General features: G+C 41.2%; 2 protein-coding genes across 2 annotated transcripts in view; both read left to right on the forward strand.

Moving 5' to 3' along the window:
• Positions 1-20,343, forward strand: part of mslnb (mesothelin b) — a 37,579-nt gene that overhangs the window by 3,733 nt on the left and 13,503 nt on the right. Inside the window, exons 4-57 of the mRNA XM_078289886.1 lie at positions 74-110; positions 1,557-1,679; positions 2,079-2,278; positions 2,449-2,552; positions 2,754-2,866; positions 3,211-3,465; positions 4,271-4,345; positions 4,491-4,732; positions 4,958-5,045; positions 5,250-5,393; positions 5,715-5,917; positions 6,011-6,120; positions 6,369-6,487; positions 6,706-6,882; positions 6,970-7,001; positions 7,152-7,249; positions 7,399-7,421; positions 7,546-7,567; positions 7,628-7,700; positions 7,793-7,877; positions 8,029-8,175; positions 9,274-9,485; positions 9,760-9,860; positions 10,012-10,130; positions 10,227-10,403; positions 10,495-10,526; positions 13,418-13,515; positions 13,715-13,737; positions 13,862-13,883; positions 13,990-14,017; positions 14,113-14,197; positions 14,363-14,509; positions 14,726-14,937; positions 15,128-15,228; positions 15,389-15,507; positions 15,615-15,791; positions 15,875-15,906; positions 16,056-16,153; positions 16,339-16,361; positions 16,460-16,481; positions 16,588-16,615; positions 16,711-16,795; positions 16,964-17,110; positions 17,327-17,538; positions 17,794-17,894; positions 18,049-18,167; positions 18,267-18,443; positions 18,546-18,577; positions 18,682-18,779; positions 19,349-19,371; positions 19,473-19,494; positions 19,592-19,619; positions 19,749-19,833; positions 19,968-20,114. Of these exons, the coding sequence (XP_078146012.1) occupies positions 74-110; positions 1,557-1,679; positions 2,079-2,278; positions 2,449-2,552; positions 2,754-2,866; positions 3,211-3,465; positions 4,271-4,345; positions 4,491-4,732; positions 4,958-5,045; positions 5,250-5,393; positions 5,715-5,917; positions 6,011-6,120; positions 6,369-6,487; positions 6,706-6,882; positions 6,970-7,001; positions 7,152-7,249; positions 7,399-7,421; positions 7,546-7,567; positions 7,628-7,700; positions 7,793-7,877; positions 8,029-8,175; positions 9,274-9,485; positions 9,760-9,860; positions 10,012-10,130; positions 10,227-10,403; positions 10,495-10,526; positions 13,418-13,515; positions 13,715-13,737; positions 13,862-13,883; positions 13,990-14,017; positions 14,113-14,197; positions 14,363-14,509; positions 14,726-14,937; positions 15,128-15,228; positions 15,389-15,507; positions 15,615-15,791; positions 15,875-15,906; positions 16,056-16,153; positions 16,339-16,361; positions 16,460-16,481; positions 16,588-16,615; positions 16,711-16,795; positions 16,964-17,110; positions 17,327-17,538; positions 17,794-17,894; positions 18,049-18,167; positions 18,267-18,443; positions 18,546-18,577; positions 18,682-18,779; positions 19,349-19,371; positions 19,473-19,494; positions 19,592-19,619; positions 19,749-19,833; positions 19,968-20,114 (5,602 nt within the window). The remainder of the gene's footprint in view (positions 1-73; positions 111-1,556; positions 1,680-2,078; positions 2,279-2,448; positions 2,553-2,753; positions 2,867-3,210; positions 3,466-4,270; positions 4,346-4,490; positions 4,733-4,957; positions 5,046-5,249; positions 5,394-5,714; positions 5,918-6,010; positions 6,121-6,368; positions 6,488-6,705; positions 6,883-6,969; positions 7,002-7,151; positions 7,250-7,398; positions 7,422-7,545; positions 7,568-7,627; positions 7,701-7,792; positions 7,878-8,028; positions 8,176-9,273; positions 9,486-9,759; positions 9,861-10,011; positions 10,131-10,226; positions 10,404-10,494; positions 10,527-13,417; positions 13,516-13,714; positions 13,738-13,861; positions 13,884-13,989; positions 14,018-14,112; positions 14,198-14,362; positions 14,510-14,725; positions 14,938-15,127; positions 15,229-15,388; positions 15,508-15,614; positions 15,792-15,874; positions 15,907-16,055; positions 16,154-16,338; positions 16,362-16,459; positions 16,482-16,587; positions 16,616-16,710; positions 16,796-16,963; positions 17,111-17,326; positions 17,539-17,793; positions 17,895-18,048; positions 18,168-18,266; positions 18,444-18,545; positions 18,578-18,681; positions 18,780-19,348; positions 19,372-19,472; positions 19,495-19,591; positions 19,620-19,748; positions 19,834-19,967; positions 20,115-20,343) is intronic.
• On the forward strand, positions 11,229-13,272 carry LOC144538194 (uncharacterized). The gene is made up of 9 exons (XM_078282311.1): positions 11,229-11,245; positions 11,352-11,379; positions 11,475-11,559; positions 11,725-11,871; positions 12,088-12,299; positions 12,490-12,590; positions 12,751-12,869; positions 12,977-13,153; positions 13,237-13,272. Exons 3-9 carry the CDS (start codon positions 11,512-11,514, stop codon positions 13,270-13,272), a joined length of 840 nt encoding a protein of 279 aa, XP_078138437.1. The 5' UTR covers positions 11,229-11,245; positions 11,352-11,379; positions 11,475-11,511.

A 20,343-nucleotide genomic window follows, 5' to 3' on the forward strand; every position in this document is an offset into this window, starting at 1 on the left:
TATAGTGGACTGAACTTTGCTTTCTTTTCTCTCTAAATGCTCGTCCGGCTTCTTCACTGATGGAAATCTACAGAAATGAAACCTGTATTGCACAAGGTACCTGTGCTCAGGTGAGTGAAGTTCTCAATCGCACGCACACACACTCACACACACAATGTCACGTGCCAGCGCTAAACGTCTAGTCCAGCACGCAGCACTATTTATATCTAATTGTTGATGGTTTGGATTGTTTTGATGATTACAGGCTTAGAGTTGCTGAAGCCTTTTTGCATAGGCCTACTTGTACACAAATGCGGGTACAAGAGGGTGGTTGAAGTGAAATTCTGCCCTAAAAAAGATGTTTTTCTGATGATCTTGATAAATCCGGATTTGTGAACATAGGTCCCTCCCATAGCTAGAAATAAGAAAGTCAGGCTCTAATTTATTATATTATCTGGAGAAACCTTCTGGAACTGTTTTTTTTTAACAACAAATGGTAAACCAGTTTCGAAGAGACACAGGGTAATTTACAGTAATGGAGATATTACGGGTATGTTTTCTTATTAAAGCTATTGGTGCTGCTATTAAAGAGGCTAAAACATACTGACTCTGCAAAGTCACATGGTAAGTCGCAATCCCCTTCCACTGTCAGTGGAGCAGCTCCAGGTTTTGTCTCGATGACGTCACAGATCAGAGTCAGGGTTCGCTTTGACAAATGGCGTGTGTGTAGGTATTGATTTAACTATCAAAGATAATAGGATAACATCTGGAAATTCTGTTGAAAGGTTCATTAAAATGCTCCAACAGCTGATTTGATGAGACAGTCATTTAAATCATGAAGTCTATTGGCACTGACTCGGTGACATGACTCAGTCTCGCACTGCAAGGATTCTAATGTTCGGTAGCTATTCTTGCCAAGTCACATACCAACAGCTTCAAGATCGTTTTCCTTTTTTCCTCATGTTTGTGTTATGCCAACTATCTCAGTGAACCTGATATCAGAAGTCACATACCGTAGCCTACTTTGAGATCTTTTTTCGCAGATCACATGGCAATTATCTCACTGATAAAAATAAAAAAAAGAACACCGGAAGAGAGTTGATCCAAAACTTTAAAATCCTTTTGGTGTTTGGAAAATCCACTTAGAGTTTTAGTCTTACTTATAGTCAAAGGACAACAAAAGAATACAAACATAAGGTTTGTTTCCAATCACACTGCTAATTTAGCTTAGCTTAATTAGTTAACCTCATCTATATTTTGTTATTTTGGAAATATGTGACTCCTCACAAATATAATGAGATAATTTGATAGAGACACCCATAGTGAGTATCCATGGTGAACTGGATTTACATACTTTCCAGGGAAATCGTCTGTGTACTGTTACAAAATACCACATAATGTTGCTTTGGTGCAGTTTGTGTTGTCCACAAATATCAGCAATAGGATATTCAACAGTGGCAGTTTCGTTGCCAACATATTTTTGGGTTTCAGTTCATTTTCTTATGACACTATATCAAATTATTTAATTATCCATACTGATCATTCTTTCCTTATGTTCTCATCTTGTCATCATTAAGGTCCCGGACCAAACCTCGCACTTCCTCCAGTGTGTGGGCCTGCCACCGACGGACACGGGGAAAGACCACATGCGGAGGCTGAAAGGACTGATCGAGGCTTTGCTGGATGTGTACACCTTCATGGTATGGCTGAACAACTAGCAGTAGCAGTAAGGAATGTTCCCGAATACAAAAGCAACAGAAGGAATATTGTCAAAAATTCCAACCTGACCAGTTGGTGTTGTCATACTATCTTTGTGGCTTCTTTCCAAGGAGTGACACACGCACTTTCCAACACATGAGAAATTAGCCATGCAATGAGTAATAGTCTGCTGTAAAGCCTGTCATTACTGGGCAGCATCACTAATGTACGCAGTAAAATGTTAAACTTCAGTAGGAAGAACGAGCATGCAGACATGAAGCTTTTGTAAAAACCACTATGAAGAAAATTCAAGTCGCACAGTCTTCTCCTTTTGTGCTTTACTGATTTCACCAAACATTACTCTCATTCTCTTTTCTTCCCTCCCCCCTCCCACCCCTCAGAGGTCCAGCATGGCGGGAGTGCCACTTCTGAGCCTGGAGGCAGCAATGACGTTCAACCCTGAGGCAGATCCTTTCCAGGACCAAGCCCTGGTCCAGATGTGGCTGGAGGTCAAGATCAAACCACTGCTGAGCTCAATCAGCAAACAGTTCCTGTCCTGCCTCAGCACCAAGAACTTCAGCTGCACCACCTACCAGACTGTGTACGTCTGCTCCTCTGTCTCTGTCTAGAGTCTCTGTCTTTGTCTCGGTCACTATCTCCGTCTTTGTCTTTCTCTGCCTCTCTATCTCTCTGTCTATCTGTGTCTCTCTCGTACCAGACACTTTATGCAGACAGACAGCATGCTTACCCCCCCCCCTTCTCTTCTTACAGGGTGAAGGAGCTGAGCCACCATTTCTCTGAGATGGATCCTGTGAGACAAAAGTGGATATACATGTTCTTTATGTACCCCTTCCTGTCTGGAGAGGGAGTAGCTGGTACAGCTTTCATGTCAATGTCTTTAATTATAGCTTATAATGAATTCACTGTACTGTACATATATATATCATACACCATCCATTAAATGCTATTTAACTTACATAAAAATGCTTCGATTTGCTAAGATCAATATAAGATTAATTATCTATTGTAATTTCTTTGTATGCATGCGCTCACTGTGTGATGCCATCTCCATACAGGCTGTGTGCGGCCGGAGGAGGGCAGTGAAGATTGGTTAATCAGGAATTTTGGTTCCTTCAGCGCTATGGCCCGCATAAAGGACTTCTCAACTCTCAACATGGTCTTCAGTGGTGTGAGTTAAACTGATACTTCACTTCGCTACAACATTTAGAGGATTTACAAGATTGTTTAACACGTAGCCTATACCTCGACCTGACTCCATGAACAGTCAACATAAAGGAGACAGAGTAGGGGGGGGATTTTATGGTTTTTGTTCTCCAGAAACACTCTATGGAACTGTTTCAATTGGAAGTTATGCGTTTAGACCCAATGCTTCATTAATGAAGAAACATGTACTGGCTTTGCCCCACCTCTGTTTTTCCCCTTTCTTCCTACCTCTCCTTCTGACCGCTTTCCTTCCTCCTCTCTTCTCTCTCCTCTCCTCGTTTCCTCGCTCCTCTTTATTCTCGCCCACAGCTGGAGGTCCTTCACCTGCTGACCCCAGAGCAGAAGGCTGAGCTGCTGCTGAGGCCTGAGGTTGCAGGTCTGGACAACGGCACCCTGAGCCTGGTCTTCCACAGTTTGATGACAGGGGGCCAAGGCCCTCGGCCCACCCCAACCCCGACCCCGGGACAGATCCACTGGACCAGCCCAGGATACACACACACCTATCCTCCTGGACCCACATACAACCCCTACTTACCACCTTCACCCCAAGATAGCCTCACAGAGGTACTGTGGAATAGATATTGTCAGGTCATTGTAATTTCTGCACAAGTAGTTAAAATAATAGTTATAACACCAAGTCCTGGATGTCTTTTTACATCTCAGTGATAGTAAATCTGAAATAATTTGATTTGGCCCTCCCAGCTCCAGAGGTATGATTCAGAACAAACTAGGCTAGTCTGTCTGGCAACATTAAATTAGCGGCCAGAAATTCGGGGGTGTATGGTGATCTAACTTCTGAGGATCAGGTTAAGAAGGTAGCACAGTCCCGTTTCTTTCAGCTGAGGAATATATCAAAAATTAAGATTCCCATATCACCCCAATGCTAGCATCTTTACACTGGTCACTTTTAGAATTGATTTTAAGATATTACTGATTACCTTTAATGCTCAACAAGGTTTGGCCGCTGGCTATATTGCAGAGCTTTAAACACTCTATGAGCCTGATAGCAGCCTGAGATCCTCTGGCAGGGAACTTCTCACGGTTCCACAAGTTGCCTTCAGGGCCCCCAGGCTGTGAAACCACCTGACTGAAGAACGCAGGCTGGCTAGATCCGTGTCATCTTTTAAATCTCCTCTTAAAACTTGTTTTAACTTGTAGACTGGCTTTTATGTAATGGTTTATCTGAATTGATCTTTTATTTAATTATTTTTTAATCCTTTTTATTTCTTTTGGTCCCTTGTTTTATTTACTTTTATTCCAAATGCTTGTTTTTAGATAAGTGCTATTAACATAATAATAATAATAATCATCATCATCATCATCATCATCATCATCCTCATTATCTTCATCATTTTTGCCACACTTACAGGTTGTAAATGGGTTCATGGGAGCCATCAGACCTATTGGGAGCTTTGTTAGGGAGTTTGTGTCCTTCACCCACGAGGTACATGCACACACACTCACACACACACACACACACACACACACACACACACACACACACACTCACACACACACAAATGGACAATGTCTGCAAGTTTACCGTATGTCTGCTAACTGAAATGACTCCTCACCTGCTGCCTCTCCAGAGGAATATATCAGAAATAAGAAGCACCACGCTGACCCAGGCTCTGCTCAACTGGACTCTCGCCGAGCTGGCAAGCATCTACAGACCGCATAATGAATCTGTAGCTCCTGAGAGGGAAACGTTTGATGTGACAGATGTGGAAGACTGGTACCAGCACGTTGTGAAGCCAGTGTTGCGGAGGTTCTTGAGTGACGAGCAGGCCCTGATGCATGAAAACATCACGCTGGCCTTCCACCATCTATTGTGAGTCAAGCAAACATTTTTTTTATACAACAATGAGAGTCCCTCCTCCTTCAATGTTTTATTCATTTTTTTGAAGATAGAATTATGAATGAAATGATAACGAGATAAATTCACAGCAGTCCACTCAGCCACCCCAAGTCAGTTAATGTTATACTGTGATGTGAAATGGTGTATTGTAAAGTCTTTTGTGTGTAATTAAACATGATTATTTTTCTCGTTGTACAGCTATTTGGACTATGGTATGGACAATAATACATCTGGACTCCAGGACATCTGTAGCATCACCCTGGACAAGGACGAGGGATCATGTGGAGTGAGGAGGCTTCATTTTTTCATTCATTTTTTCATTTCCTTTTTTATGAATGCAAATTTTATGTGTTTATCTCATCTAAATTTACACCACAAATGATTCCTAAAGAAAACTGACCGTCCTCTGCGCTTTCATCCATTTCTTTCTTTCCCTTTCTTTTCTTACCCTTTCTTCTTATTTCTTCCCCTGTTTTATTCATGCTTCCAGCTGACCAATGCAGTGGTAAATGTAGCCCATGTCCTGCACTGCATCGGCCGTAGCAACCTGACGCTGTCCGAGGAGACGATCATGAGAATGGTTGCAGAGCTGACAGGACGTCTGAACTCACTGGTCAAGGAGTTCTCCACAGCGGTAAGCCTCAACCAGTCACTAGTGTTAGCGTTGTGGATATAATTACGATATTTTAGAATACCTACATACCTATCAGGTTTGGGGTCAATTCATGAATAAACAATTTATGAATTAAACTGAATTGGAATTCCAACTCTAGGACCTGAATTGTAATTTACCAGGCATTTTCAATTCAATTTATGAATGGCCCCAACCCTGCTACCTCTCTATCTATTTGCTTGTATGTTTGTTTGTTTGCTTGTTTTATTATTTATTACACAGGTTGCAAATACAGTAGAAACCAAAATCAGTGCTGCGTTCTTCTGTCTTTCCCTCCTGTAGAACTTCAGTGAGGTGGCGTCCCACTTTAGGGAGGTGTTCAGGGAGGTGGAGTCTCCGTCTCTGACCCGGGAGAACCTGGAGGACCCGGACTTCATCAAGCTCTGGTTCCAGACCAAGCTGCTGCCCCTACTGCCTCAAATACCCACAAGCCTCCTCTCCTGCCTCAGCACTAAGAACTTCACCTGCCCCGTTTACCAAACCCTGTGAGTTGCCAGTTTTGAGGGGAATGCTTTTTTCACACATGCATATTCATGGTATAGTGATTGTTATTTTCGTATTTGTCCTGCCATCTCCAGAGTAGCAGAGCTAAGCAAACACATGCGCCACATGGATCATGATCAGATGTACAGTCACATGATCTACGAGCATTTCATCTATCCCTTCCTGCTACATCACAACACCTCCGGTAAGTAAACTGAAGGCAGTCTTAGCAGCTACAGTTAGAAGCACAAAGCAATAGGAAAGCAAGATAATTGTGACTTTTGGACTTAGAATGATAAACAGAATCTGAAGCGATTTATCCTGCAACCACATAAAAATTTGAGACATACAACTTAGAGCTTTACACTACGTTTTGACACATGATACAACAGACTTCGCATGCAAATCACGGCAACACTAATATTTGGTATTGACACACGTTTTTATCTTCAGATCCCCAGTGTGTCTCCTCAGCCAATCACAGTGCAGAATGGCTGGAAAAGAACTTTGGTTTCTTCTCAGCGTTCGCCTCTGTTAGAGACTTCTACAGGCTCAACCCGAACTTCTCTGGAGTAAGTCTGGAAAACATTCAGCAAGCATTTATACTGGGAACTGAGCTTAATTGAATTCTTTAGCTGTACTTTTGTGCTGAACCTGAAACCTTTCTCTCCTCTCCTCTCCTCTCCTCTCCTCTCCTCTCCTCTCCTCTCCTCTCCCCTCCCCTCCCCTCCCCTCCCCTCCCCTCCTCTCCTCTCCTCTCCTTTCTTCTTATTGTCTTTCTCCTCTCCAGCTGGAGGTCCTGCACCTCCTGTCTCCAAAGCAGACTGCGGAGCTGCTGGTGTTGCCTCTTCCTACTCCACCAGAGAAAGAAGTCGTCATCCACAGAGTGTTTGACTACCTGACTGAGGCTCCAGAGGAAAGGAGGTTTGCGGAGGTCCTGTACCACCTGGTCCAGCTGGTTAAAGAGGTAACAGCTCCGCTTATGATAGCTTTAAACTGGCAAACTGTCAACTGTCCCGAATGTTCATGGTAATTAAAATATTTCATTTCTCAGGTTCGTCCACCCTGCAGTGTCTACCAACTCATGTGAGTGCTTTCAGATGTTTTTATAACTTGCAACAGCATTTGGTGATTTATTCCAACTTTTAAATTGTGTTACATGAACTCACAGTTGTCAGATTTATTCATTTCATTGGTGTCATTGGTGTAACTGGATTTTTTATTGTTGTGTGTCAGTTTTGAGCGTTTGTACACAGCCATACCATCTTTGCCCCCGGAAATCGAACCAGCCACCTGGGCCCACATAGATCATCTGATAAATGTTGCACCAGAGGGTCAGTCACTCACACACACACACACAGAGCGACCATATCAACAAAGTTATACCATTACCTGATGTGAACAGTTCAACCTTGATAATGTTATGTGTACATTATAGTTGACTTAAGCTGACTGAATATTTTCTCTGTGTTGATTTGGACAGATTGTTTGCCAGGGAATATTACGGTGAGATTTCTTTATGTTCTCTCGTCTTCTATTTTCAGTAAATCTGTTTTAACTTTATTTTATAGCTCTTATTTCAGTTGTATTGATTTAATCTTCAACATATGTTCTAACCTGTCATTCACAGTGCCCAATAACCCAGTTCAATGGTAAGAGCTCTTCGACAGACGTTTGTACAGTTCAATCACTATTGTACTTATTGCTTCTAGAGCTGTCTTTGTTTGCTGTTCATTTTCTTCTGTGCCATTTGACAGGTACTCAAATCTGCAGTGGAATCAACAGGTAATCCATTCTTCATTACCTGTATCCAAAATTCCCCAAAGTGTTGCAACAGTTACTGTATTGCCATTTATTTATTTTACATTTATTCACAGCAACGAGCTACAGCATTACTTGAGCACATCGGTCTCTATGGACGTTCCCTGTAATTTTACCCTGGAGAAATATGCATGTGCACAGGTGAAAACCTAACTTATGCTTTCTCTTTTGTGTCAGAGTCAAAATCAGACTGGAATTGCACTGAAGTGTATAGGACCAATTCTGTGCAACATCCTACTTATTTTAGTAAATAACTTTCTATGTCTACTTTCACTCTCTGTCACACACACAGCTAGAGAACTTCACAGCCAATCATCTGGTGTCTCTTCTGAGATGCAATCTGCCTGGAAACAGCAGTCAGTCGAAAGTGGTGTGGAAGATGCTGCTCACTAAGCTCTCCTCTGTCTTGGACCCGGCTCTGGACATCCTTGCTAATATGGTCAGTGCCTTGACTAACATCTATTTACATACAACTCTGTCAGATCCTCAACTCTAGATCTTTGGTATAAGTCAAAAAGTGTGCATCAGAGTTTTAAAGCAGATTCAGGGAGCAGAGCTGACCTTTTGCATCCTGCTGATTCTCCATAAACCCCGGCCCCATGCCAGAGTTTCACACATTCAGTTCATAAACCACTGTCTACCTCCTCATTCAACTCACCTTCACATCCAACCATCAGCCCGATCTCCACCTGTCGCTCTATTTAATATTATCCAAATATAATATCACACAAAACCATGGCTTATGACTGAGTGGCTGGCATCTCCTCGCTCTGTCCGTGATATATCATTATGTTCATTCATGTTTCGTATCCATTTGCCTTCTGTAAGCTTGATAAAGGAGGTGAAAATATTGAAAAGATAGCTCAACGATGTTTTGAAAATGTAATGGCACTTTTTTAACCTTTATTCATCTAGGGAAAGTTGACTGAGCATGCTTGCGCTTTTCCAGCCACACCCTGCTTCTCATTCACAGAGTTACACACATTCACACCTGGTAGCTGCCCAGTACAACCATAGTCTGGCGTTAAAATCACAATGAAATGGCATTGTGAAAGCATCTTGCCTATGTAATTTGTCACATTTCCAGTTGAACCAGGATGTTGTGGCCAGACATAATGCAGGGAGGGACCATTCAAAAGTTATGTGATTGTTGTTATTGTTCAAAACACTGTGAAGTTATTACTAGTTGGAATTTTTATTTACACTTACTGGTGCGCAATGATGATGCACTGTTTTCAAGGAAGTAAAAGTAATTGCATTTTGATATAAAAATACGACCAAGTAAAACAATTTATTTTTTGGCATTTATTGTTAAATAGGTGTATATAGTGACATGGAAAATTAGCTAACAATGTGAAAAAGTAATTTTCCTTTTCATTCTGACTTTAAGTGCCTTGCTCAAGGGCATATCGATGGTAGTTAAGGAAGGGAAGAGCGTTACTCATTCACTTTAACCACCTACATTTTCCCAGCTAGTCCAGGATTTGAATGTTTCGACTACAATTTTAAAAATAATTATCATTGATCTCTCCTCCAGTCCATGCCCATGATTGGTTCATCAGCGTCTGAGGTTCTGGATGTGATCGGAGAGATGAGGCTGTTGGTGCTGAGTGATGAGCAGCTGGGGGACAGCAGCGTCATCATGAAGTGGTTCTCTGGCCGACTGAGAGGATTCCTGCCATCTGCATCAGGAATGTTTCTGCACTGTCTCAACAGCAGGAACCTCAGCTGTCATTCATACCAGCAAATGTGAGTGTAGATCTAGAGATTCTTATACTTGTCTTACCTTTACATAAATCCTTCACAGCTCCTGTACCTCTTTCACAACGACATATTTCAAATGTGCATATACTTCTGATTTGATATTTGTTGTTTTTTACTTAAGAGATTAGGCCTTCATAAAACATGGTCACATTCATGATTGTCATTTTTTTAGATGTGTTTCTCTAGACTGATAAATCATCCAGAGAGACTTTGAAAGTGAAAGTGAAAGTATTTCTCCTATTCTCAATTTTATTCTCAGACTGCAGGCATTTAGCCACCAGTTTGATCACATGACCTTAAGGCAGCAGCATTTGGTCTTGAGGGAGCTAATCCTCCCGTTCCTCTCCCATCGGCAATCAGGTACAAGCTTGGCTGGTTGTTGTTTTCAAATTTATTTCAAATTACCAAACTTTTGATTGACTCCTCTACCGGCAAATGTATAGTCTGTAAGCATTTACAGATATTTTCTATTTTCATGACTTGGTGTTTAATTCTGATCCATCCCCTCCAGATCCAGGCTGTGTGTCCAGCTCCAACAGCAGTGCAGACTGGCTGCAGAAGAATTTTGGTCCATTTTCAGTGTTGGTGTCGCTCAGAGATTTGTTGGATCTCAACCCAGACTTCGCCCCTGTAAGACCTCAGTTCTGCTGACATCATTGAGCCTATAATGTAATTACCTTGTTAATTTCAAATAATAATTTTATTCTTCCCTTTCCTTCTTTCTAGCTGGAGGTCCTGCACCTCCTGTCTCCAAAGCAGACTGCGGAGGTGCTGGTGTTGCCTCTTCCTACTCCACCAGAGAAAGAAGTCGTCATCCACAGAGTGTTTGACTACCTGACTGAGGCTCCAGAGGAAAGGAGGTTTCTGGAGGTCCTGTACCACCTGGTCCAGCTGGTTAAAGAGGTAACAGTTCTGCTTATGATAGCTTTAAACTGGCAAACAGGCAAACTGTCAACTGTCCCGAATGTTCATGGTAAAATATTCCACTTCTCAGGTTCGTCCACCCTGCAGTGTCTACAAACTCATGTGAGTGCTTTCAGATGTTTTTATAACTTACAACAGCATTTGGTGATTTATTCCAGCCAACTTTTACATTTTGTTACATGAACTCACAGTTATCAGATTTTTTCCATTTTGGTTAAGATTGATGTCATTAACTGGATCTTTTATTGTTGTGTGTCAGTTTTGAGAGTTTGTATGGAGCCATACCATCTCTGCCCCAGGAAATCGAACCAGCCACCTGGGCCCACATTGATCATCTGATAAATGTTGCACCAGAGGGTCAGTCACTCACACACACACACACACACACACACACACGCACACACACACGCACACACACACTCACACACACACACACACACACACACACATACACAAATACACAAATACACACACAGAGTGACCATACCCACAAAGTTATACCATTACCTGATCTGTACAGCTCAACCTCCTGCCTAAGAGCCAAGATACAGTCTGTTATCAGTTTTTCTACTGTAATCATAAAGAGCAGATAGTGTTATGTGTACATTATAGTTGACATAAGCTGACTGAATATTATCTCTGTGTTGATTTGGACAGATTGTTTGCCAGGAAATATTACGGTGAGATTTCTTTATAGTCTATCTTCTTCTATTTTCAGTTAATCTGTTTCACCAATATTTTATAGCTCTCATATTTATTGCTTTAATCTTTAAAATATGTTCTAACCTGTCATTCACAGTGCCCAATAACCAAATTCAACGGTAAGAGCTCTTCGACAGACGTTTGTACAGTTCGATCACTGTTGTATTAATTGCTTCTAGAGCTGCCGTTCTTTGAGATTCATTTTTTTTCTGTGCCATTTGACAGGTACTCAAATCTGCAGTGGAATCAACAGGTAATCCATTCTTCATTACCTGTATCCAAAATTCCCCAAAGTGTTGCAACAGTTACTGTATTGCCATTTATTTGCTATTTTACATTTATTCACAGCAACGAGCTACAGCATTACTTGAGCACATCGGTCTCTATGGACGTTCCCTGTAATTTTACCCTGGAGAAATATGCATGTGCACAGGTGAAAACCTAAATTATGCTTACTCTTTTGTCTCAGGGTCAAAATCAGACTGGAATTGAATTGTGTCTAGGACAGTTTCTGCAATTCAGAGTACATTCTGTGCAACATCCTGCTTGTTTGACTAAATAACTTTCTATGTCTACCTTCACTCTGTCACACACACAGCTAGAGAACTTCACAGCCAATCATCTGGTGTCTCTTCTGAGATGCAATCTGCCTGGAAACAGCAGTCAGTCTAAAGTGGTGTGGAAGATGCTGCTCACTAAGCTCTCCTCTGTCTTGGACCCAGCTCTGGACATCCTTGCTAATATGGTCAGTGCCTTGACTAACCTCTAATGTGCTTACAACTATGTAAACTCCTCACCTTTACATCTTTTGATGCTTGTTTAAGAGAGGACACATTGATGGTAGTTGTTAAGGAAGGGAAGAGCTTGTTCACTTTTCCCACCCACATTTTCCCAGCTAGTCCGGGGATTTGACAGTCTTGTCTACAAATCTTTGTAAAATGATCATTGATCTCTCCTCCAGTCCATGCCCATGATTGGTTCATCAGCGTCTGAGGTTCTGGATGTGATCGGAGAGATGAGGGTGTTGATGCTGAGTGATGAGCAGCTGGGGGACAGCAGCATCATCATGAAGTGGTTCTCTGGCCGACTGAGAGGATTCCTGCCATCTGCATCAGAAATGTTTCTGCACTGTCTCAACAGCAGGAACCTCAGCTGTCATTCATACCAGCAAATGTGAGTGTAGATCTAGAGATTTTTATACTTGTCTTACCTTGACATAAATCCTTCACAGCTCCTGTGCCTGTTTCACAATAATATGCATATATATCGCATTCCATGTCCATATCCTTGTGATTTGATATTTACTCTTTTTGGCTGAAAAGGTTAAAGTGATTTCTTATTCTGTTCTTGATTTTATTCTCAGACTGCAGGCATTTAGCCACCAGTTTGATCACATGACCTTAAAGCAGCAGCATGTGGTCTTGAGGGAGCTAATCCTCCCGTTCCTCACCCATCGGCAATCAGGTACAAGCTTGGTCGGTTGTTGTTTTCAAATTTATTTCAAATTTCCAAACTTTGATTGACTCCTCCTCGACCTTTACTGGCTAATTTTTTGTTTGTTAATATTCACAGCTATTTTTCCATTTTCATGTTTTGATGTTTAATTCTGATCCATCCCCTCCAGATCCAGGCTGTGTGTCCAGCTCCAACAGCAGTGCAGACTGGCTGCGGAAGAATTTGGGGCCATTTTCAGTGTTCGTGTCACTCAGAGATTTGTTGGATCTCAACCCAGACTTCGCCCCTGTAAGACTTCAGTTCTGATGACAACGCACTAACATCATTGGGCCTATAATGTAATTTCCTTGTTAATTTCAAATAATAATTTTCTTCTTCCCTTTCCTACTTTCTAGCTGGAGGTCCTGCACCTCCTGTCTTCAAAGCAGACTGCGGAGCTGCTGGTGTTGTCTCTTCCTACTCCACCAGAGAAAGAAGTCGTCATCCACAGAGTGTTTGACTACCTGACTGAGGCTCCAGAGGAAAGGAGATTGCCAGAGGTCCTGCACCACCTGGTCCAGCTGGTTAAAGAGGTAACATCTCACCTTATGATAGCTCTAAAGTGGCAAACTGTCAACTGTCCCAAATGTTCATGGTAAAATATTTCATTTCTCAGGTTCCTCCACCCTGTGGTGTCTACAAACTCATGTGAGTGCTTTCAGATGTTGTTATAACTTACAACAGCATTTGGTGATTTATTCCATCTTTCACATTTTGTTACATTAACCCTCAGTTGTCAGATTTATTCCATTTGACTTTAGTCCTTATTGGTGTTCTTTTTTATTGTTGTGTATCAGTTTTGAGCGTTTGTATGGAGCCATACCATCTCTGCCCCCGGAAATCAAACCAGGCACCAGGGCCCACATTGATCAGCTGATAAATATTGCACCAGAAGGTCAGTTACACAGACACAGACACAGACACACACACACACACAAACACACACACACACACACATACACACACACACACAGCGGCCATACCCACAAAATTATACCATTACCTGATGTGAACAGTTCAACTTCGATAGTGTTATGTGTACATTATAGTTGACATAAGCTGACAGATTTTTTTCTATTTGTTGATTTGGACAGATTGCTTGCCCGGTAATATTACGGTGAGATTTCTTTATATTCTCTCTTCTTTTATTGTCATTAAATCTATTTTACCTCTATTTTATAGCTCTTATTTCAATTTTAATGATTTATCTTTAACATTATGTTCTAACCTGTCATTCACAGTGCCCAATAACCAAATTCAACGGTAAGAGCTCTTCGACAGACGTTTGTACAGTTCGATCACTGTTGTATTAATTGCTTCTAGAGCTGCCGTTCTTTGAGATTCATTTTTTTTCTGTGCCATTTGACAGGTACTCAAATCTGCAGTGGAATCAACAGGTAATCCATTCTTCATTACCTGTATCCAAAATTCCCCAAAGTGTTGCAACAGTTACTGTATTGCCATTTATTTGCTATTTTACATTTATTCACAGCAACGAGCTACAGCATTACTTGAGCACATCGGTCTCTATGGACGTTCCCTGTAATTTTACCCTGGAGAAATATGCATGTGCACAGGTGAAAACCTAACTTATGCTTACTCTTTTGTCTCAGGGTCAAAATCAGACTGGAATTGAATTGTGTCTAGGACAGTTTCTGCAATTCAGAGTACATTCTGTGCAACATCCTGCTTGTTTGACTAAATAACTTTCTATGTCTACCTTCACTCTGTCACACACACAGCTAGAGAACTTCACAGCCAATCATCTGGTGTCTCTTCTGAGATGCAATCTGCCTGGAAACAGCAGTCAGTCTAAAGTGGTGTGGAAGATGCTGCTCACTAAGCTCTCCTCTGTCTTGGACCCGGCTCTGGACATCCTTGCTAATATGGTCAGTGCCTTGACTAACCTCTAATGTGCTTACAAGTATGTAAACTCCTCACCTTTACATCTTTTGATGCTTGTTTAAGAGAGGACACATTGATGGTAGTTGTTAAGGAAGGGAAGAGCTTGTTCACTTTTCCCACCCACATTTTCCCAGCTAGTCCGGGGATTTGACAGTCTTGTCTACAAATCTTTGTAAAATGATCATTGATCTCTCCTCCAGTCCATGCCCATGATTGGTTCATCAGCGTCTGAGGTTCTGGATGTGATCGGAGAGATGAGGGTGTTGATGCTGAGTGATGAGCAGCTGGGGGACAGCAGCGTCATCATGAAGTGGTTCTATGGCCGACTGAGAGGATTCCTGCCATCTGCATCAGGAATGTTTCTGCACTGTCTCAACAGCAGGAACCTCAGCTGTCATTCATACCAGCAAATGTGAGTGTAGATCTAGAGATTCTTATGCTTGTCTTACCTTGACATAAATCCTTCACAGCTCCTGTGCCTGTTTCACAATAATATGCATATATATCGCATTCCATGTCCATATCCTTGTGATTTGATATTTACTCTTTTTGGCTGAAAAGGTTAAAGTGATTTCTTATTCTGTTCTTGATTTTATTCTCAGACTGCAGGCATTTAGCCACCAGTTTGATCACATGACCTTAAAGCAGCAGCATTTGGTCTTGAGGGAGCTAATCCTCCCGTTCCTCACCCATCGGCAATCAGGTACAAGCTTGGTCGGTTGTTGTTTTCAAATTTATTTCAAATTTCCAAACTTTGATTGACTCCTCCTCGACCTTTACTGGCTAATTTTTTGTTTGTTAATATTCACAGCTATTTTTCCATTTTCATGTTTTGATGTTTAATTCTGATCCATCCCCTCCAGATCCAGGCTGTGTGTCCAGCTCCAACAGCAGTGCAGACTGGCTGCGGAAGAATTTGGGGCCATTTTCAGTGTTCGTGTCACTCAGAGATTTGTTGGATCTCAACCCAGACTTCGCCCCTGTAAGACTTCAGTTCTGATGACAACGCACTAACATCATTGGGCCTATAATGTAATTTCCTTGTTAATTTCAAATAATAATTTTCTTCTTCCCTTTCCTACTTTCTAGCTGGAGAACCTACGACTCCTGTCTCCAAAGCAGACTGCGGAGCTGCTGGTGTTGTCTCTTCCTACTCCACCAGAGAAAGAAGTCGTCATCCACAGAGTGTTTGACTACCTGACTGAGGCTCCAGAGGAAAGGAGATTGCCAGAGGTCCTGCACCACCTGGTCCAGCTGGTTAAAGAGGTAACATCTCATCTTATGATAGCTCTAAAGTGGCAAACTGTCAACTGTCCCAAATGTTCATGGTAAAATATTTCATTTCTCAGGTTCCTCCACCCTGTGGTGTCTACAAACTCATGTGAGTGCTTTCAGATGTTGTTATAACTTACAACAACATTTGGTGATTTATTCCAACTTTCATATTTTGTTACATTAACCCTCAGTTGTCAGATTTATTCCATTTGACTTTAGTCCTTATTGGTGTTCTTTTTTATTGTTGTGTATCAGTTTTGAGCGTTTGTATGGAGCCATACCATCTCTGCCCCCGGAAATCAAACCAGGCACCAGGGCCCACATTGATCAGCTGATAAATATTGCACCAGAAGGTCAGTTACACAGACACAGACACAGACACACACATACACACACACACATACACACACACACACAGCCGCCATACCCACAAAATTATACCATTACCTGATGTGAACAGTTCAACCTCGATAATGTTATGTGTACATTATAGTTGACATAAGCTGACAGATTTTTTTCTATTTGTTGATTTGGACAGATTGCTTGCCCGGGAATATTACGGTGAGATTTCTTTATATTCTCTCTTCTTCTATTTTATAGCTCTTATTTCAATTTTAATGATTTATCTTTAACATTATGTTCTAACCTGTCATTCACAGTGCCCAATAACCAAATTCAACGGTAAGAGCTCTTCGACAGACGTTTGTACAGTTCAATCACTGTTGTATTAATTGCTTCTAGAGCTGCCGTTCTTTGAGATTCATTTTTTTTCTGTGCCATTTGACAGGTACTCAAATCTGCAGTGGAATCAACAGGTAAGCCATTCTTCATTACCTGTATCCAAAATTCCCCAAAGTGTTGCAACAGTTACTGTATTGCCATTTATTTGCTATTTTACATTTATTCACAGCAACGAGCTACAGCATTACTTGAGCACATTGGTCTCTATGGACGTTCCCTGTAATTTTACCCTGGAGAAATATGCATGTGCACAGGTGAAAACCTAATTTATGCTTACTCTTTTGTCTCAGGGTCAAAATCAGACTGGAATTGAATTGAAGTGTCTAGGACAGTTTCTGCAATTCAGAGTACATTCTGTGCAACATCCTGCTTGTTTGACTAAATAACTTTCTATGTCTACCTTCACTCTGTCACACACACAGCTAGAGAACTTCACAGCCAATCATCTGGTGTCTCTCCTGAGATGCAATCTGCCTGGAAACAGCAGTCAGTCTAAAGTGGTGTGGAAGATGCTGCTCACTAAGCTTTCCTCTGTCTTGGACCCGGCTCTGGACATCCTTGCTAATATGGTCAGTGCCTTAACTAACCTCTAATGTGCTTACAACTATGTAAACTCCTCACCTTTACATCTTTTGATGCTTGTTTAAGAGAGGACACATCGATGGTAGTTGTTAAGGAAGAGAAGAGCTTGTTCACTTTTCCCACCCACATTTTCCCAGCTAGTCCGGGGATTTGACAGTCTTGTCTACAAATCTTTGTAAAATGATCATTGATCTCTCCTCCAGTCCATGCCCATGATTGGTTCATCAGCGTCTGAGGTTCTGGATGTGATCGGAGAGATGAGGGTGTTGATGCTGAGTGATGAGCAGCTGGGGGACAGCAGCGTCATCATGAAGTGGTTCTCTGGCCGACTGAGAGGATTCCTGCCATCTGCATCAGAAATGTTTCTGCACTGTCTCAACAGCAGGAACCTCAGCTGTCATTCATACCAGAAAATGTGAGTGTAGATCTAGAGATTCTTATACTTGTCTTACCTTAGCGTAAATCCTTCACAGCTCCTGTATGTCTTTCACAATGACATTTCACGTTTCAAATGTATATACATGTACATACATATACTTCTGATTTGATATTTACTGCCTTCATAAAATAAGGTCTACAGATTAGTTTCTCTAGACTAATAAATCATTCAGAGAGTCTTTGAATTGAAAGTGAAAGTAATTTCTCATTCTGTTCTTGATTTTATTCTCAGACTGCAGGCATTTAGCCACCAGTTTGATCACATGACCTTAAGGCAGCAGCATTTGATCTTGAGTGAGCTAATCCTCCCGTTCCTCTCCCATCGGCAATCAGGTACAAGCTTGGTCGGTTGTTGTTTTCAAATTTATTTTAAATTTCCAAACTTTGATTGACTCCTTCTTTACTGGCAAATGTTTAGTCCGTTAGCATTCATAGATATCTTTCTAATTTAATGATTTGACATTTAATTCTGATCCATCCCCTCCAGATCCAGGCTGTGTGTCCAGCTCCAACAGCAGTGCAGAATGGCTGCGGAAGAATTTGGGGCCATTTTCAGTGTTGGTGTCGCTCAGAGATTTGTTGGATCTCAACCCAGACTTCGCCCCTGTAAGACCTCAGTTCTGCTGATAACAAGGCACAAAAATCATTGGGCCTATAATGTAATTATCTTGTTAATTTCAAATAACTTTTTTTTTTTCTTTCTAGCTGGAGGTCCTACGACTCCTGTCTCCAAAGCAGACTGCAGAGCTGCTGGTGTTGCCTCTCTCTACTCTTCCAGGGAAAGAAGTCCTCATCAATGTTTTGTTTGACTACTTGACTGAATCTCCAGAGGAGAGGAGGTTTGCTGAGTTCCTGTCCCACCTTGTCATGTTTTCTCAAGAGGTAAAAAGAGTGTAGGAACATGGTTCCTCCTCATTTTAATTCAGAAATGACACTTTGCACTGCTTGTTTAAAGTAACCATCTTTGTTTTCTGCATTTCCAAGGGAAACATTTCCTGTTCGTCATACAAAATACTGTGAGTTTATATCTATATATGTTTTGGTTGTTGGAGACTATGTAAAAAAAACCTCCATTACATAAATTATCACAGCGTTAACACCAAATGTTGTTGTGTTCCAGGTTTAGCAGACTTGACCTGGCCATGCCTGTTGTTCATCTTGATATAGCATCATCCATCACCAACAGCAAGCTGGCCTTATCTAAGCACATACCCCCAGGTGAGAGGCTCAGTCTACATGATAATGATGAAAATAACCCTTAACCCTTGTATAGAACTCTTAACCTACTCATCAAAGCTCAAATTTGCATCAAAAAGTACATCTTAGTTTCTTGCTAATGACTTTAAATTGGCAGACAGAGTATCTAATTCATGTCAAAGTTGGTTGGGCCAAGAACAACTATTTCTGATTTGGTTTTATTAAGTTGTAGAAAAGTCTGTAACATCCAGCACTTTATGAGAATGGCTAGACTATTATTCTGTAGGTTTATAGGGAGACCTAACTGTTTTGTTGCAGTAAAACTTTAGGCATTTGAATAAATGTCCAAATGGAAGCATGTAAATGGAGAATAAGATGGGGCACAAAACTGGGTTGTGTAATGTAATGTCTGCTGAGGATGAGGATTTGCCTAAAACTCTGAAACTTTACTACTCTGTTATGGTAATTGCCAACATATCATTTGCAACAAATATTTTGGTATTCAATGCATTTTAAAATCTATACCAAACTGTACCAAAAACGAATCTACACTTCTAATCTAATCTACACAATCTGCACTTTTCTCATAGGCTGCATCATATACAGTAGAGAGGTAAGTACAGTATATGGACATGACTTAAGCTTTTAAGTCTAACTTGAGTATTGGCCTCTGACAGCAGATTCATAACCATTTTAATGTTTTTCTTCCCCAAGTGCAATGTTACCCCAACAAATGGTAAGTGTTCTTATTACTTTAACAATTTAATACATAAAATAATTTAACTTTTTATTGTGAATTATCAAAATGAATTAATTTCTTGCTATTTTCACAGAAACAGACATTTGCATTCAAGTGAACAGGTGAGATTTGTAAAACAAAGCCTCAAAGTAAAATTACCCTGCAGTATCTCACTTTCAACCAGCTTAAACATTTTTGCTAAATATAATATCAGCAAAACATTGAGCTTCTCTGCCTCTTTTCTACCAAAGTACGGCGCTACAGCTCCGCCTTGACAATGGGCAGATGAACGGACGTTTCTGTGACTTTGGCATTAAGGAATACGCCTGTGCATCGGTAAGGCCCCAAAGTATCTCAGATCAACAACTGTACTACCACTACCATCATTGTGATTGTCAGTATATTTTCTTATCTTTACTCTTCCATCATTCACCTATTTTCATTCTCCTCTGTTTGTTTTCGTCTCCTAGCTATCAGCGTTAACAGCAGAGGACCTGGCAGCGGTGCTGAAGTGTAACCGCTCCTCCAACTCCAGTGGCTCCAGACCCGTCTGGAAGCTCTTCCTCTCCAAAGCCTCTGTGGTGCTGGATGCAGCTCTGGATCTTCTTGCCAACATGGTACAAATCTGCTCTAATCCTCACTTTCCTGTTTCCCATACTGAGGCCTAACTAGGCTTAACTTGCCTAGAACTATGCCAAATGAAGTTTAGATAAACATATTTTTAAACTGGGTAGGAGGCGTGATTTGAAAACATAAAGTCTTTTCTTCCATCAAGATTTGAAATTACAAGCCTCTGCAATTATAACTTCTTTACCCACTTCTCAAAACATATTATGACAGATTTTT

This window comes from Centroberyx gerrardi, chromosome 3 (assembly GCF_048128805.1).
Source record: "Centroberyx gerrardi isolate f3 chromosome 3, fCenGer3.hap1.cur.20231027, whole genome shotgun sequence".
Lineage (NCBI taxonomy): Eukaryota > Metazoa > Chordata > Actinopteri > Beryciformes > Berycidae > Centroberyx > Centroberyx gerrardi.